Raw genomic sequence first — 16,750 nt, 5'->3', positions numbered from 1 at the left:
TCTTTGGTTTGTCTCAACATTTGGCACTAGAGAATGTGGACCATCATCATCACCCTCCTCCCTGGCTAACTATGTTTTCTGTTCCCAATGGCGCAAGGCAGCTACTTTTCTTCATCTCAGTCCTAAACTAAGCTTCTCTGCTTCACCTGGGTTGTTGTTTCCTTCTGGAACAATGTTGTTCACCCACCGCAGCATACAGAAGGGGGTCATCCCATACACCCATTGACTTTCTTGGCCTACAAGTGACAGCATTTCTTTTTAGGAAGGTGTGCACAAGTAATCAAGAAAAATACTGAGCCTGGTGGGTCAATAATTTACTTCACCAATACTTTTCTCTGCCATTTTTTTGTAGTTTTTAGTCACCCTTGTGTATTTAAACTACATCTTCAGGTCACAGTATCTCATGACCAATAATACCTTTTCTATGTGGCAATAAAAAACATATTTTCCTTTGAGAGCAAGAAAACAAAAAAACGGGTTTCGGTATCTGTTCCACTCAAACCTGCCTGCTACAAGAACTTATACTAATTTATCAAAATTAAATATTTGGGCCGCATCCTTTCCCCCAAATATTGACAGTTTAAAAAGGCTAAATGTCTGACCGTGGTTCTTTATGGTGCAGGTATGTGGGGATACGCTGATACAACAACTTTGCAGAGAGAAAAGACACGTTTCTGAGACCTCCGTCTGTCTACTCCTTCCTTTACCGTGCACTAAGAGCGTGGTAAAAATACCTGGAGGACCAAGCTAAAGTGGACCCTGTGGTGCTGTGGATGTCTCTTATTAAATAGTTAAATCATTTTACACTGAATTTCAGTTGGCAACTCTTTATGTAGCCTGTAGTACAACTATGTAAAAAATGTTATTGCTTGATAGGGCTCTCAGAGCTTTTTCTTTTATTAATTTACTTCCCAGCAAAGATAAACAAGCATTTGCAATGAAATAGAGTTTGAGCTATTGGCATTGTAAATGACAATGCCTTTTATTTGTTGTTTTTAAAACCGATAAATAAAAGGCATTCTCATTTATAATGCCACTAGCTTACACTCGCGCAAATGCGAGACCTATTGTATTGCAAATGCGTGCTATAAAAATAAACAAGCATTTACAATGCAATGGTCTTGGCATTATTAAAGGTAGAGCTATTGGCATTGCCCATGACATTTTTTTTTAAATCATAAATAAATGGCATTGTCATTTACAATGCCAATAGCTTAATCGTTAAATAAATGGCATTGTCATTTACAATGCCAATAGCTTAATCGCTCGCAAATGCATGACCTATTGCATTTTCACCCACACAGAGCCACACACGCAAAGCCACCCACACACACATACAGAGCCACACACAGAGCCCCCCCACACACACAGCCCCCCACCACACACAGTCCCCCACACACACACAGAGCCCCCCCACACACACAGAGCCCCCCCCACACACACAGAGCCCCCCACACACACAGAGCCCCCCCACACACACAGAGCCCCCCCCCACACACACAGAGCCCCCCCACACACACAGAGCCCCCCCACACACACAGAGCCCCCCCACACACACAGAGCCCCCCCACACACACACACAGAGCCCCCCCCACACACACAGAGCCCCCACACACACACAGAGCCCCCCACACACACACAGAGCCCCCCCCACACACACAGAGCCCCCCCACACACAGCCCCCCCACACACACAGGGCCCCCCCACACACACAGAGCCCCCCCACACACACAGAGCCCCCCCCACACACAGAGCCACACACACACCCAGAGTGACATATACACACAGGAGAGCAAGCACAGCGAGGGTGCAGGGAAGCAAGCACAGCGAGGGTGTAGGGAAGCAAACACAGCAAGGGGGCTGGGAAGCTCGCACAGCGAGGGGGCAGGGGAACCAGGGGGCAGGGGAGCAAGCACAGCCAGGGGGCAGGGGAGCAAGCTCTGTTTATTAGGGTTGGACAGCGAACTAATGAGCTCTCCCCTCGCACCGTGTCACTTGTATTTATGTCCCCTGGAAACTTTCAGGGGGACACAGGCTCCTTCGAGGAGCCTTGGCTGCGCTCAATGGGCCACCGTATCAGGAGGGGCCTGCCTACAGTCAGTGATGCGTAAACGGGGCTGCCTCGGTCCCTGATGGAGGCGCATCTCTGGCACACTGGTGGCTCCTGCCTGCAGATGGGGGACGTAATAGGCCCTCGCACAGACACACCAAGGCAGGCTGTGCAGACAATAACCGTGGATGGGAGCCATAGACCCTAGGAGCCACCCTTTTGCCGTGTGAGCTCACCGAGAGTCAGGGGTGCATGCGTGTGTGTTGCAGGTGACCATACACAGAGCCCTATCTCAGATCGCGTCAGCTGTTGACCCTGATGTGTGGAGGGCGCGTACGGAACACAGTTGAGGCAGTGCTCTGCTGTGGTATTTAAACAGCTTGCCACATGTTGCCCCTGTAAGATGTGTTCCTCGTCAGCATTTACGCCCAGTGCTGGAGGCTGGCGCACAGTCGGTGTCACCCACTCGCCCCTTTTTGTTCTAGGTGAAAAATGGGGTCGGACACAAGCACAACGATGAACAGCAGCGGGGGTGCGTGGGTGGGGACGGACACAACGATGAACAGCAGCGGGGGTGGGTGGGTGGGGACAGACGCAACGATGAACAGCAGCGGGGGTGGGTGGGGACGGACACAACAATGAACAGCAGCGGTTGACGGACACAACGATGAACAGCAGCGGGGTGAGTGGGTGGGGACGGACACAACGATGAACAGCAGCGGGGGTGGGTGGGTGGTTTTAACGGACACAACGAGGTACAGCAGGGGGCGGGGGTGGGTGGGTAGGCGGGGACGGTCACAACGATGAACAGCAGCGGTTACGAACACAACGAGGAACAGCAGCGGGGGTGGGTGGGTGGGGACGGACACAACGAGGAACAGCAGCGGGGTGGGTGGAGACAGACACAACGGGGAACAGCAGCGGGGGTGGGTGGGGACGGACACAACGAGGAACAGCAGCGTGGGTGGGTGGGGACGGACACAACGAGGAACAGCAGTGGGGGTGGGTGGGGATGGACACAACGAAGAGCAGCAGCTGGGGTGGGTGGGGACGGACACAACAAAGAACAGCAGCAGGGGTGGGGACGGACACAAGCACAACGAGGAACAGCAGCGGGGTTAGGGACGGACACAAGCACAACGAGGAAAAGCAGCGGGTGTGTGTGGGGACAGACACAACGAGGAACAGCAGCGGGGTGGGCAACAGCAGCGGGGGTGGGTGGGTGGGGACGAACACAACGATGAACAGCGGGGGTGGGTGGGTGTAGACTGACACAACGAGGAAGAGCAGCGGGGGTGGGTGGGTTCGACGGACACAACGATTAACAGCAGCGGGGGTGGGTGGGGATGGACACAACGATGAACAGCAGCGGGGTTGGGTGGGTGGGGACGGACACAACGATGAACAGCAGCAGTTACGGACACAATGAGGAACAGCAGCGGGGGTGGGTGGGGACGGACACAACGCGGAACAGCAGTGGGGGTGGGTGGGGACGGACACATCGCGGAACAGCAGCGGTGGTGGGTGGGTGGGGATGGACACAACGAGGAACAGCAGCGGGGGTGGGTGGGGACGTACCTAACGAGGAACAGCAGCAGGGGTGGGTGGGGACGGACACAACCAGGAACATCAGCGGGGGTGGGTGGGTGGGGACGGACACCACGAGGAACAGCAGTGGGGGTGGGGGCGGACACAAGCACAATGAGGAAGAGCAGCGGGGTGGGTGGGGATGGACACAACGAGGAACAGCAGCGGGGTGGGCAACAGCAGCGGGGGTGGGTGGGTGGGTGGGTGGGGACTGACACAACGAGGAAGAGCAGCGGGGGTGGGTGGGTTGGGACGGACACAACGAGGAACAGCAGCAGGGTGGGTGGGTGGGGACGGACACAACTATGAACAGCAGCCATACGGACACAACGAGGAACAGCATCGGGGGTGAGTGGGGACGAACATAACGAGGAACAGCAGCGGGGGATGGGTGGGTGGGGACGGACACAACGAGGAACAGCAGAGGGGTGGGGATGGACACAACGAGGAACAGCAGTGGGGGTGGGGACGGACACAAGCACAACGAGGAAGAGCAGCGGGCGTGGGTGGGGACGGACACAACGAGGAACCGCAGCGAGGGTGGGGACGGACACAACGATGAACAGCAGTGGGGGTGGGGACGGACACAACGATGAACAGCAGCGGGGGTGGGGACGGACACAAGCACAACAAGGAAGAGCGGGGTCAAAACTTACCTGGAGTTACAACAACGAAGAAAACAAGAAAAAAAAATGGCCACCGCAAACATCCGAAAATTTCAGATTTGGGGGCGTGTTTTTGGCGTTCTGAGTGACGGGTGACGTCACAGTCGAAAGAGCGCAAAAAAACACGCCCCCGAATCCAAAAGAGAAGGGCTTTATTGGAGTGACTCCTGTCTCCTCCAATGGCTGGCCTCCATTTAGGAAGCCAGCCAATGGAGGAGAGATGAGGAGAGAGGCGGGTTCAAGCCCCCATACTCCAAATCATTAAATCTCCTCCCGGAGACTGCGCAAGCGCAGCCTTCGGTCCTCGGCTTAAAAATAGTATAGGGAGAGAGCGTGTCTTGCCTGCAACAGCAGGCAGGACTAAGCAATTTGAGAAAATAGCGCTTGGAGCTTGCAATTAAAGCCTATCAAGCAACAATACGCATAACGGGGGTTGTCGACATGAGAGGTTACAAAATTAGACCTGGCGGTACTAAGGAGGGACTACTGAGCCTGTTCACCAATGAACAGTCACAGTTTACAGTGAACAATGACACAGGCCATAGAAAATACTGTTTCATCTGATGACAACTTTTTCCTGACCATTAGCCATTTTTTTCCTTTTTTGCTCCAATGAAAAGGAAATATGTTATTCCTTTGTTGAAGAATATGAATTGTATACTCCTTCTGTCTGTTACACTTGTTTCCTTCAAATAAGTTAGGAATAGTGTGATTGATTAGTGGAGGTTGTACTTTAGGAATGATAGAAATTTTAGGTTCAGGGTTACTTCATAATCTGTATTTATTTATATTTGCTTTTGTATTTTAAAGTAATGAATACATTAATTTCTTGTTTTTATTATTGATAACTTTAATCGATGAAACTTATTTAAGGATATTAAAATCATATGTTATGGTTATTTTTTTAACCCATAAAATGTATTTATTGGTGGCATATGGCCACCACATTTAGGAGGCTGCATTTTTAAAACTTTTTTTAAAATTATTGTGGTATATGCTTCGAATAAAAGAACATGTAAAACAAATAACCTCTGCTCCACCTTGCCAAATGCAGATCTGTTGGCTTTGCCAATGCTTGTTAACTTATGTTTTATACATTGTATCAATGCTACTCTTTAGGGGCGTCAGTCAAAATTTGATTTCCTAAATCATAGAATCAAAGTACCTACTCACAAAAAAAATCCTGCAATAGTAGTCTAGATGATTAAAATCAACATCGCAAAGCAATACGATTTAAAATTCTGCTTTACCATTCAACAGCTGTGAGGAGCCAAGGTGTTCCCGCTCAATTTACATAAGTTAACGTGGGGTTTTATAACTTACAATGTATATTACACAAATGATACACAGCCAATGAGAACCAGTTGTTCGGAGAAACAATAGGGGTTTTCCACTCAGTTATCCAATCATAAGTTCACTACAGACATCAAACTGTGTTTGGGCATAATATTTATACATGTGCAACTGTAGCAAGGCATAAGAACAATTCATATACATATAACTCAAGATTTCTCTTATTTCTGAAACCATTATAGTTAAAGCAGTGTTACAGACACTTGAAGTTCACTTAGAGGCCAACAGGACTGGGCACCTTCTGTGTGCTGTCTCCTAGAGAGTGTTGCAATCTGGAACCTGAATCAAAATTAAGTCCACACTAGCACTTTTTATGCCCTAACATTAGCTGGAGTCTTTGCCACTCGTGTCTAAATATAAGCCTTATTTCAAGTTTGACGATCCGTGGACCTCCGTCTCTGCGGTGGTGGTCCGCGGGCAGTGGTCCGTCTGCTGTATTTTGAGTTGTATGCATTGGTGTTGTGAAGAACACCCCCTGCTCTGCCAGCAGACCGCTGGGCTTGTGTTCAGGGAAAAAGAAGCCTCCATAGGGTGGTACAGAGGACAACACCGCCGTCCGTATTACGAGTTGGCTTTCCCACAAGCTTACCCCGGCGGTCGGACTACCACCTCAATGTCGGTGGATACGAAGGAGTTTGGGTAAATATTCACCCCTTTTCTGTTCTTTGGAATAGATTTCAAGGTGGATCCCTTTCTCCAGCCCCCCCCCCCCCACCCTACACAGCACCATCTTCACCCTAAGGATACAACCCCATCGGCTGTGAAATACAGGTTAGTACTTTGGTACCATTTATCCATTGCCAGGACTACCCACATATGGGTCGGACTCCAGCAATGGGTAGATGGTATTTTTCTACATATGTCTTGCATGTAATTACATTAAACACATTTGCAGTCTGCATGTACACACATGCACCAATATATTTAGAAATACATTGCCCACCGCCGCAATACCACCACAGTCACACTGCCAGCCCCTAGGGAAACTCTTAATACGGCTGTTGTTGTCTCCAGACGGATGCGGTCCTTTGGCAGTCGGACCCCCAAACTCGTAATCCGGCCCTATGACTGTAGAAATATACTGCAATGGAAACATATGTTCTAAATGAGTGTATTCCAAGAATGAAAAAAACACATTTAAATTACTTCTAAAAAAAATATCAAATAAAAGTACAAGATTTAAATACAACGGTGAACAACCTTTACAACGAAACTTTTACAACGCACTACCATTACAACGCAGGCATTACAACGCAAACCATTACAACGCATTGCGCTGGGGGGCGCTCTAGGATAGGGAACAAGTTTACTTTTCTATCCAACACCTTCCATAGTGTCCACGGGGACTGGAGTTGGAATAGAAAATTAAACTTTTCACTATCCAGCACCTCTAAGCGCTATGCGTTTTTAACGTTTGCGATGTAAAAACCGCGTTGTAAAGGCATGCGTGGTAAAAGCATGCGTTGTAACGTCATACATCCAAATACAACATCAATCTTGACTATTTATTTTATATGTTTTATACCTTGGACGTGTAGGTATACATCAATGATCTATTGGCCAATGTATAGTATTACTTAACTTTATATTAAGTCGCTGATGTTCAGTGGAATAGTATATGTTCCAATGTGTGAGCTATGTATTCATCCTATCAATGTATTCTATAGATTACTGAATCTACAGCTTTACCAACAAATATGACTGCTCACTTTTACTAGAACTATATTTAAGAATGTTTGATTCCATGTGGGCCCTCATATCTCCCTTCTTTGGGACACTACTGGTAATTTATCAATTTACAGAGGATAAAGAGACAAGTTGTACATTAAATTTCCTTGGTCTCTCCTTTCTTCTTTCACTCTGCCTGTTGATACCTCACTCACTTTCTTGAGGCTACATTAGTTCAGTGGTGCGATAGTGACTTCACCTAATAGGGACTGCCTTCCTTGACCCACACTGTATCACCTATATAGCCATTTCCGATGTAGTCTCCAGCCACTGGAAAGAACAGGTCGACAGAGATTGGACCTTCACATCTGAAAATCAAAGAAGGGTGGCAGTATCTCATCCTAGAGGAAGCTCCTTGCTATTATATGTGGCAGTAGCTCTGCTTTATATTTGCTCCTTCTTCTCTCATGAGTTATGTTCCTCTACCTGCCTTTGTCAGTGTTCCATCACCCACCTTTCCTCCACCAACCAGTCAAGTTGTACGGAGTCCTGATGTGTCCCCTCCCATGTTACATTTCCTTCATAACTCTTTGAGATGGGGTTCAGCGGAGGGGGAAATCAGTTTCACTTACTTTGCCCACTGCTCTCCTCCAAGTCCCTCTTCCTCCTAGTATCTGTTTTCATTGTGACTGCAAGGGCTGCATCTGACACCATTATCGCTACCCCATACCGCAGCAAAATAATTTGGCAGTAGATCTGAAAAATACAATTGGTCTTTGGAATTAAGTCTAAGTCAAGTGGGAAGTGAGAGCAAGGTGCTTCTTGAAAGTCTTATGCTAAAAGAGCAAATGGAAGGTGGAAGAACATTTTGCTGTGTTGAGATAGTTCACTGAGGGGGTCAATGGCTTTCTTCTTTCACATTTGAAAGTTACAAGTATTTGACAATTTTGGTATCTGTATTAATTATTTTGCCCTTGGTAATCTGCTAGTTTTTGCAAGGGCAATGAATCTGCAGGTGTTTTCCAGGGGCAATGAAAACATGTACACAAACACAAACCATGGAAAATGGTGGACTGTACGCATGTGGAGAAGTGTGGCTCACTGGTTAGAAGGGGCAGACCCTGGAGCAGAGGTCGGCCCGGGACCAGGGTTCAATTCCCGATGCTGCAGGATCTTGGGTCAATGTCCGCGGACTCGATAATTCTCGCCTAGGTGCAACTCTGGGCAATAGCTTGCTTAATCTCCACAACGGCCCTAGCAGCGCCAGGGATGCCTGGCTTCACCTTGGGGGTGCCCTCTTACAGGGAAAGCCAGGACGGGTTCCCCAGCGGTATACAGCGCCAGGATGCCACGAGCGATGGGGTAACAGTGCGCTTTACAAGTATACATACATATACATCACTGACTTTGATCAAGACTGACCAGCGGGCGCGGGACTGCGAGTCCCAGCAGGCGGAGCGCCGAAGTCACCAGGCGCACCTGCAACTCTTCCCGCCCCCTCCCCCTCTGCAGCTAACGGCTCGCGGCCCCCGCTTCGCGGGAGCCGCTCGCAGCCGTCCGTGGCATTTCTCAGAGCCGATACCGAGGAGGAGAACTGTTCTTCCAGAGTTAGCAAGGATTGCCACATTTGCCGGGGATACTTACAGGGGAGTCACTAACTTTGATCAAGACTGACCAGCGGGCGCTGGACTGCGAGTCCCAGCAGGCGGAGCGCCGAAGTCACCAGGCGCACCTGCGACTCTTCCCGCCCCCTCCCCCTTTGCAGCTGATAACGGCTCGCGACCCCCGCTTCGCGGGAACCGCTCGCAGCCGTCCGTGGAGTTTCTCAGAGCCAATACCGAGGAGGAGAACTGTTCTTCCAGAGTTAGCAAGGATTGCCACATTTGCCGGGGATACTTACAGGGGAGTCACTGACTTTGAGCAAGACTGACCAGCGGGCGCCGGACTGCGAGTCCCAGCAGGCGGAGCGCCGAAGTCACCAGGCACACTTGCGACTCTTCCCGCCCCCTTCCCCTCTGTATATAGGAGAGCTCATTCCCGCTCACGCGGGACACGCGCGGGTCAGAGCACGGGACGAAGCCCGGGCAAAGGGCGGGCCCTCTGTGGCCCTCCGAGGCCTGCAGAGACTGGACTGGGCCAGGCCCTTTGACTAACCTCTTCAAAGTCTCCTACACAGCAAGTATACCTCCATTGCTGTGGTCTATTATTGTGTCGTTATTGACCCCTTTTTTTTCTTCCTGTTTGTATCAATGCTATTTTGTACTTATTGAGGAGCCTTGAAACGTTAAGTACCCAGTTTAATTTGTATTCTTCTCGCTAGCATCTTGTGCCCTCACCCTATTGTTAGTCTGTCACCGCTTTGGCTTTGCCGATGTCTACCCGTGAGACTCGTAGCAAGGCTGCGGCGGGAGCCAAAAAACTGACCGGCACATTGGATAATTTCATTCTTCGTACTAATTCCCTAATAGATCAAGGCATAGTACTTATGGAAAGAAGAGTCTCTCAGGACTTAGCGCATGCTAAAAGGGCGTCATTAGGCAACATAGCCTCTGCACGTACCCCTGTCAAAGCCTCAATTATCCTTGAAATTCACTCTATGGAGGCCTAATATGTGACCCATTCTATCCCTCGTACCAACACTGTCAATCTAGATCCCCCCTGTCCCGACCTCTAATTTATTGACCCCTCAGGATAATAACTCATTGTCCCCACTTGTTGTTGATCCTCCTGAGAACATCTGTACCCAAAGGGGTATACTTGAAGGAGCAATTCTTAAATCGAAAAGTGTTACCATCAACGTTAACGGTGTCAATACAGATAATCAAGTTATGTCAGGACGATTGAGTGATAAGGCTAGTGGCAGTGGCAGCATTGAGGAGGGATAACCTGGGACCCAGCACAAGGAGAGAAGAGGCACAGCAGGCACACCGCCTTCAATCACTAGGTACCCCAGATGACACAATTTTGAACAGCAGTTTGGGTAGTGTACCTGGTGACAGTAGTCTAGAAGAAACTTCAGAGGATCTGGAGGATGAGTATGGCCCGCTCATAAGTACTCTATCCGATCTTATGAAGTCTCTTCTCTCGCCATTGGAGAGTAGACTCCAAGGCATAGAACAACAGCTTCAGTCTCTTCACCACAAACTAAAATCTCGGAATAGTAACCTTATCCAAAGTGCACCCAATGTATCGGTCCCTGCTCGTAATCCTCCTCCCACTACTAAGAATCAACCTGTAGGGAAAAACTCCACCCCCAAGACCTGCCTTTCTAAAACTCCTTCTGCCATAAATCCTACCCCTAAGGGGAACAAAGCTAGTGCTACCAAGCCAGCAACCAACGTGATCAATACACCTCAGATTACAGCTGGCCCAACCACCACCATTCCCAACCCCATCCCTTTCCATCCCGAGGAACCAAAGTCACGTAGGAACATTAACCTACCACCCGACGCCTGTCCCTATGTGATAGTTCTAACTGGTGTCCCTGAGCTTGCCCCTGCAACACATGAATCGTTCTGGGCTCTCAAAAACAAAGTTTACCATTGGTTAAACAGTAATTCCCCCCCCCCCCCCCCCTCCTAACATTAATAGTAAAATTCTAATGGTAGAGAGAGCACCCTGGGTGGGCGAGAATAAGAAAAGCCTATATGGTGACTGTGTTGTTGTCACATTTGAGGACCCACGCTTGGTGGACCATATCTGTTTCGGGCCCCCAAGTAACAACTTCTCCACGATTAGGGTTAAACCCCTTGTCATACTTTTACACACGTACGGAACATCAAGATAATAGGTGGAGATGGTTGAGAGTTCCTAACCACACGAGGAGGGGGATGAGGGGTGAGCCATCGAGAGCCTGGAACGCAACTAATTGGGCAGGGGGCAACGATGGAGGTTGGAACACAGTAGGGAGAAGAGCAGGGAGATTTATTTCAGGTGAAACTCAGTTTAATGGGGATTGGCACGGCCCACAGCTTAACTACCCTCTAATCCCCTGCTATAATCGTTTCAGTGGATTGGAAACAGCCGACTGACTCCTAACACAGTCTGCTAGACAAATGGAAAAGAGTGTGGTGGGAGCTGCCCCTCTGGATGAATCCAAAAGCAGTAGAGAGAGCATAGCCAGTCTGGGGAACACTTGACCCAGTCTGGGGGTGATAGAACCTAGTATCCCAGTTACAATTAAGGAATTACCTGAAACCCCCTTCTCTATCAAGATTCTGTCTTGGAACATAGCTGGGCTAAAAAAAAATCTTGCTAACCCAGATTGGAATGATTTTATCAATAAATTCCACATATGTATGTTCCAGGAAACCTTGTCACTGACCCCACTATACAAAAATGGGTACTTTACTTATTTTACGCCAGCAGTCACGGTGGGGAAAGGTCACCCTTCAGGTGGCCTGCATATTTGGGTTAAGGTGAATTTGAACTGCGTAGTTACCACCCATAAAGTCCTTTCTAACGACATCTTGCACATTTCCTTAAAAAGTCCATCTGGGGGCACAATTTTTGAACTCTTTTGTGTCTATGCAAGAGGCATACAGGGCGGCCTAATCTCGCCCACAATAGAGTTGTTGGATGTAAGACGGTCTGATCTTCCTATTACATCTAAAATACTGGTGGGAGCGGATTTTAATTGCACATTCGAACCTCTAGGTGACGAAGAGAAACTAGGTTTCAGTCCAGAGGACTGGAGGCAGATTATACCTGCTGTAACCCTCCCCCCATCAAGAAATGGACAGCCAGAGCTATCCAGTTGAATGCTTTGGCTCTCGAACATAATCTACGGGCCCTAAACGGGTGAACTATCTCTGACCTGGACGTGGCAAATACCTACAATAGGATAGGTTGCCCTTCTAGAATTGATTACATCCTCCTGGATACTCAATCTTGGATTGAATTAGTAGATATGGAGGTTAGACAGTCTTCTGATAGTGATCATAATCCATTGTGTATGGAAATCTATTGGGCAAATAGGATTGGCAAGAGCGGTGGTCACGTAATGATTACAAAAGAAGTCTTGCCCTCGAATTGTAATCGGAAGCTAAAATGGAACATGGTCAAGTGTGAAGAGGGGAAACTCAATAGTATAAAAGAGTTAGTTCTAGCGGAAACCCATAGCCTTGTAGCCGTTGCTCAGGCAGTGCCTCATCCTCTTGCTACGGACCTACAAGCTTCGTACAAGAAGCTAACAGATAAAATAGGAGAGTTTTTCATGAAGAAACCTCAGTGGAATTCCAAACCGAAACAAAAACCCTCCACGGGTAATCCATGGTACACGACAAGCTGCAGGGTCAAGAGGGGGGCCATAACGCAAGCCATAAGAAATAAGGACCCTGTAGCAGTTAGACTAGCAAGAATAGAGTATCATAAAAGTATTAATTTAGCTAAAAAGGATTGGGAGGAGGAACACTGGCAGCAGCTTAAGGATGCAGCTTGGGGGAAAAAACGCTTTTGAGTTTTGGAAGCTGATCAATGTCCTTGATAGAAGGGGGGCTGACTCTATTCCAAATCATATAAATGAACATCAATGGCACTCTCATTTTTTAAAATTATACTGCGAGGATAGTCCGCAAGATCATACAATACCCTCAGTAAAGGAAACACTAAGCATACCTGGTTTGGAGATAGGATGTAAGGAAGAGTCCTTCTCTTCACGGGAGGTTTATGACGCAATCCTGAAAATAATACCAGGGAAGGCAGCCGGCCCAGATGGCCTCCCGGGGGATTTACTACTGCATGACCCCAAAATATGGGCAGATTTTATAGCCTGTCTAATGAACTTAATCCAGCATGGCCATCCTGTCCCTGAATCCTGGAAGGGTCCGGAGGTCATCACCATATATAAGAAAGGTGATAGAGATGACCCTGCCAACTATAGACCAATCAGTTTAATTGACACCATTCAAAAGGTCGTTGGCAGGGTCATCATAAATCGAATTGAGACGTGGCTAATAGACAATGGCATTCTGACCCACTTTCAGGCGGGGTTTAGAAGAAATGTTGGTGATATGGACCAGGTATTCCGGTTCTGTGCAGTCTATTGAAAGACAGTGTCTATCTACAAGGGAAGCTTGTATCTGGCTTTCATAGACTTGAAAACAGCATTTGATGTCATCCCCGCGCCAAACTTTGGGAGGTTTTATTAGGTATGGGCTTCCCTGTTTATTTGTTGCAATACATCATCAAGCTCCATGAATACAACTATGCAAGGATTCGGTGGGGGAGCCAAGGCCAATTGACAGAGAGGGTACCAGTCAATAGAGGGGTGCGGCAGGGTTGTGTGATGGCGCCGACACTGTTCTCCCTTTTCATAAATGGGGTGGTGGACCACTTACGGGAAGAACCCGCGGATGCCCCTGTCCTAGCTAGAGAGAAAACCCCTACACTTCTCTTTGCGGACGATACCCTCCTGATGTCCAAAACCCCCAAGGGTCTACAAAAATTGCTTGACCGTTTCAGTATCTTTTGTAAAGATCGTGGGCTAACGGTCAATACTACGAAAACGAAACTGATGGTACTATCTGCTAAAAGGAATTCGATGAAAGACCATCTTTCCTTGATTGGTACCCACCTAGAAGTGGTGGATGAATTTGATTACCTTGGGGTCAGGCTTTGTAACAATATGAGATGGGACTCCCATATATCCAAAATGGTCCTAAATCTTAAAAGGGTCTCCGGAGCCATTTTAAAGAACCAGTGTCTTTCAATCTGTAGACCAGTAGCCCCCGCCTTGGCAGTTTATGAGGGGAAAGCTTTAGCTTCTGCAGTTTATGGCTCTGAACTATTGGGCACTGAGAATAGTAAGGCGCTGGCTACTGCAGAGAATAAGTTCTTGAGACCTAGTCTCCCTTCCTCCCTCGACCCCCTTGAAACCATTATTTTATGATATGGGCAAAAGACCAATTGCAGAAATAGTTCAACTACACCCTGTGCTATTCTGGGTGCGACTTAGACGGACCCCTGAATTAGTAAATTATGCCCTAGTGCTGGACGAATTAATCACTTTGAATGCTTCCGGCAAAATAAGGTGGCTCAACAATTTAAAAAAGCTGGTGGAATCGATAGGTCTGGCTTAGTCTTGGGCCTTGCAGTCCCCTCCCTCTAAACAAATTGTTAAGAAATTATATTGGGAATGGGCTGAGGGCAAAGATCTCATTATTTCAAGCTGGGGACCTCTGACAAACAACTTCCTTGATCATAAACCCAGCAGGAAATTGGAACCATTTCTGGACTTTATTCAGACCCCCAGAGATAGAACCCTGTTCTTAAAATTAAGATACAGCACCCTCCCTCTAAAAAAAATGTATGGAAGGGTGGAAGGGCAGGAGGGTTCATGATCTAAAATGTCCAGGTTGCCCGTGTCCGGTAGAATCCCTTGGCCATTTTTTGTTTGCTTGTAATGCCTATAAACATGTGGGGGCAAAATGGCTGAAACCTGTGTGTAGGGAGATGGGCGTTAGAGACCACAGATCAGCTCTGCGTATTATTCTAACCAACACTACCTCAATGTACATAGTTTGCGGGATAGCTAAGTATTTGGCCAGTGCTTGGTTTATACGATCTAGGCTGCTTTTAACGTCTTAAGAATGCATCCTTTTTATTTAAATCTCTGTAGGCTTTTCTCCACGTTTTTAATTGTCTGTAACGATGATTTTTTCTTTTAATGGATTTGTACTAATACTTGGTAATTGTTTAATGTGATTTTACGTCTGTACTTTTATGATATATTTTATCAAATAAAGTATTACAATATAATATATTTACATAGGGGGTTAGATAACTGAATCCATGTCTGACTCGAGGCAACAGTGGAGAAGGCCTGCTGCTGTGATCTCACACTGGTGGAGAACAAATTTGGTTCTCAATATTATATCACATCACAGCTGTTCAGATGTGTTCTATGTCAATGCCACTTTATTGCCACAAGAAACAAAACAGTTTGAGAATGAAGTGCATCTAGATCTATGTTGTGGTGCTCTTCATAGACCTAAAAGTTACTTGTCAGGTCCAGAGAGCAAAGTTGCTACATGTTGGGAGCTCCCTGAGAGGAGTATTATGTAAAGATGTTTCATCACTGGGTACACATATCTTAAAGTGTTGTTTTTTTTCTTTTTAGGAGGTCCAAAAGAAGACATCTCTATTTTCCATGTCCATGGATTTAAGCGGCTTAATTCCAAGTCTTTTTATGACCCTGCTCATTGTTGCCTATGGTGACCGCCATGGACGCAAGGCTTCCTTATTGTTGCCCTCTCTCGGAGGCTTTCTGACTTCCTTATTTTACTTTGGAATATCCTGTTTCTCCTGGCCTCTTTATATTTTTTTTATATCAGCTGTGCTTACTGGATTTCTTGGGGGATTTGCAACCTTTCTTGGTGGATGTTTTGCGTATGTAGCGGATATAAGCCAAGGTGCAAAACAGAAGACTATACGGATAGCTCTGATTGACACAATTCTTGGAGTGTCAAGTGGATTAGCTGGCATACTTTCCGGCTATTTCATTGAATATGTTGGTTTTACATGGTCATTTGTTACAGCCTGCATTCTTCATTTTGTTAATATTATCTACATAATTTTCTTCCTTCAAGAAAGTGTAAACATATCAGAAACCCAAGCAAATGCATTCAGTGCCGAAGGCTTTAAAGAGGTATTTGCCGGTGTGTTCTTACTTTTTAAAACTGCTTCTTGCAAAAAGCGATCTTTAATTATCTCAATGCTTTTTGCCTTCATGGCGTTCTTGTTTGGAGAGTATGGGGCTTTTTCTGTTTTTACTCTCTACGAGTTGGGCACTCCTCTCTGCTGGGATGCTGTTCTTATTGGATGGGGTTCCGCTTTGAATACCTTTGTATTTGTGACCAGTTTCCTTGGAGTTTTCCTTTTCACCAAGTTCCTGAGGGAACCATTCATTATCTTCATTGGCCTCTTTTCCTGGATCACTGGAATGCTCATGACAGCCTTTGCCAAAACAACACTGCTAATGTTTCTAGGTAAGTTAACTTCAGATATGTACCTCCTTTGATTCAAAACAGAAGATCTTCAGTCATACTGATAGATGTTTCAGAATGGTCATCCAAGAGTGAGATATGTATCTGTGTCTAGGTTACTGAGGTATGCATTCTGAACATGGATGCCCTGGATATGACACAAGCACACATATGTAAAATGAGCCATGTTAAGGCAGAGTGTTGTGTACTGTACATATTATATAGGGCAAACAGCCTGTTGGCCGGCCAGTGAGGCTATGGAGGGAAGAGAGTGATTTTTGGTAGCAGTAACCGTTTTTTAAAAGCGTGTCATGAGACATTACACTTGGAGACTTCGGCTGGTTGGTGTGAAAGTTGAAAGAAACTGCTCATGAGTCTTGAATCTGGGTGGTCTACCCACCACTACTGTGTGGTTCTGTATATCATTTTCCAGGTTTTTTTTC

The 16,750-nt window shown here is 47.1% G+C and overlaps 1 protein-coding gene across 1 annotated transcript in view; it reads left to right on the top strand.

The window, feature by feature from the left end:
* Positions 1 to 16,750, top strand: part of LOC147698549 (lysosomal proton-coupled steroid conjugate and bile acid symporter SLC46A3-like) — a 215,363-nt gene that overhangs the window by 84,192 nt on the left and 114,421 nt on the right. Inside the window, exon 3 of the mRNA XM_086935160.1 lies at positions 15,443 to 16,310. Within this exon, the coding sequence (XP_086791286.1) occupies positions 15,443 to 16,310 (868 nt within the window). The remainder of the gene's footprint in view (positions 1 to 15,442; positions 16,311 to 16,750) is intronic.

The sequence above is a fragment of the Lissotriton vulgaris genome, chromosome 8, assembly GCF_964263255.1.
Source record: "Lissotriton vulgaris chromosome 8, aLisVul1.2, whole genome shotgun sequence".
NCBI lineage: Eukaryota > Metazoa > Chordata > Amphibia > Caudata > Salamandridae > Lissotriton > Lissotriton vulgaris.
Note: the sequence above shows the minus strand (reverse complement) of the source record. Positions and strands in the feature narration are given on the sequence as shown.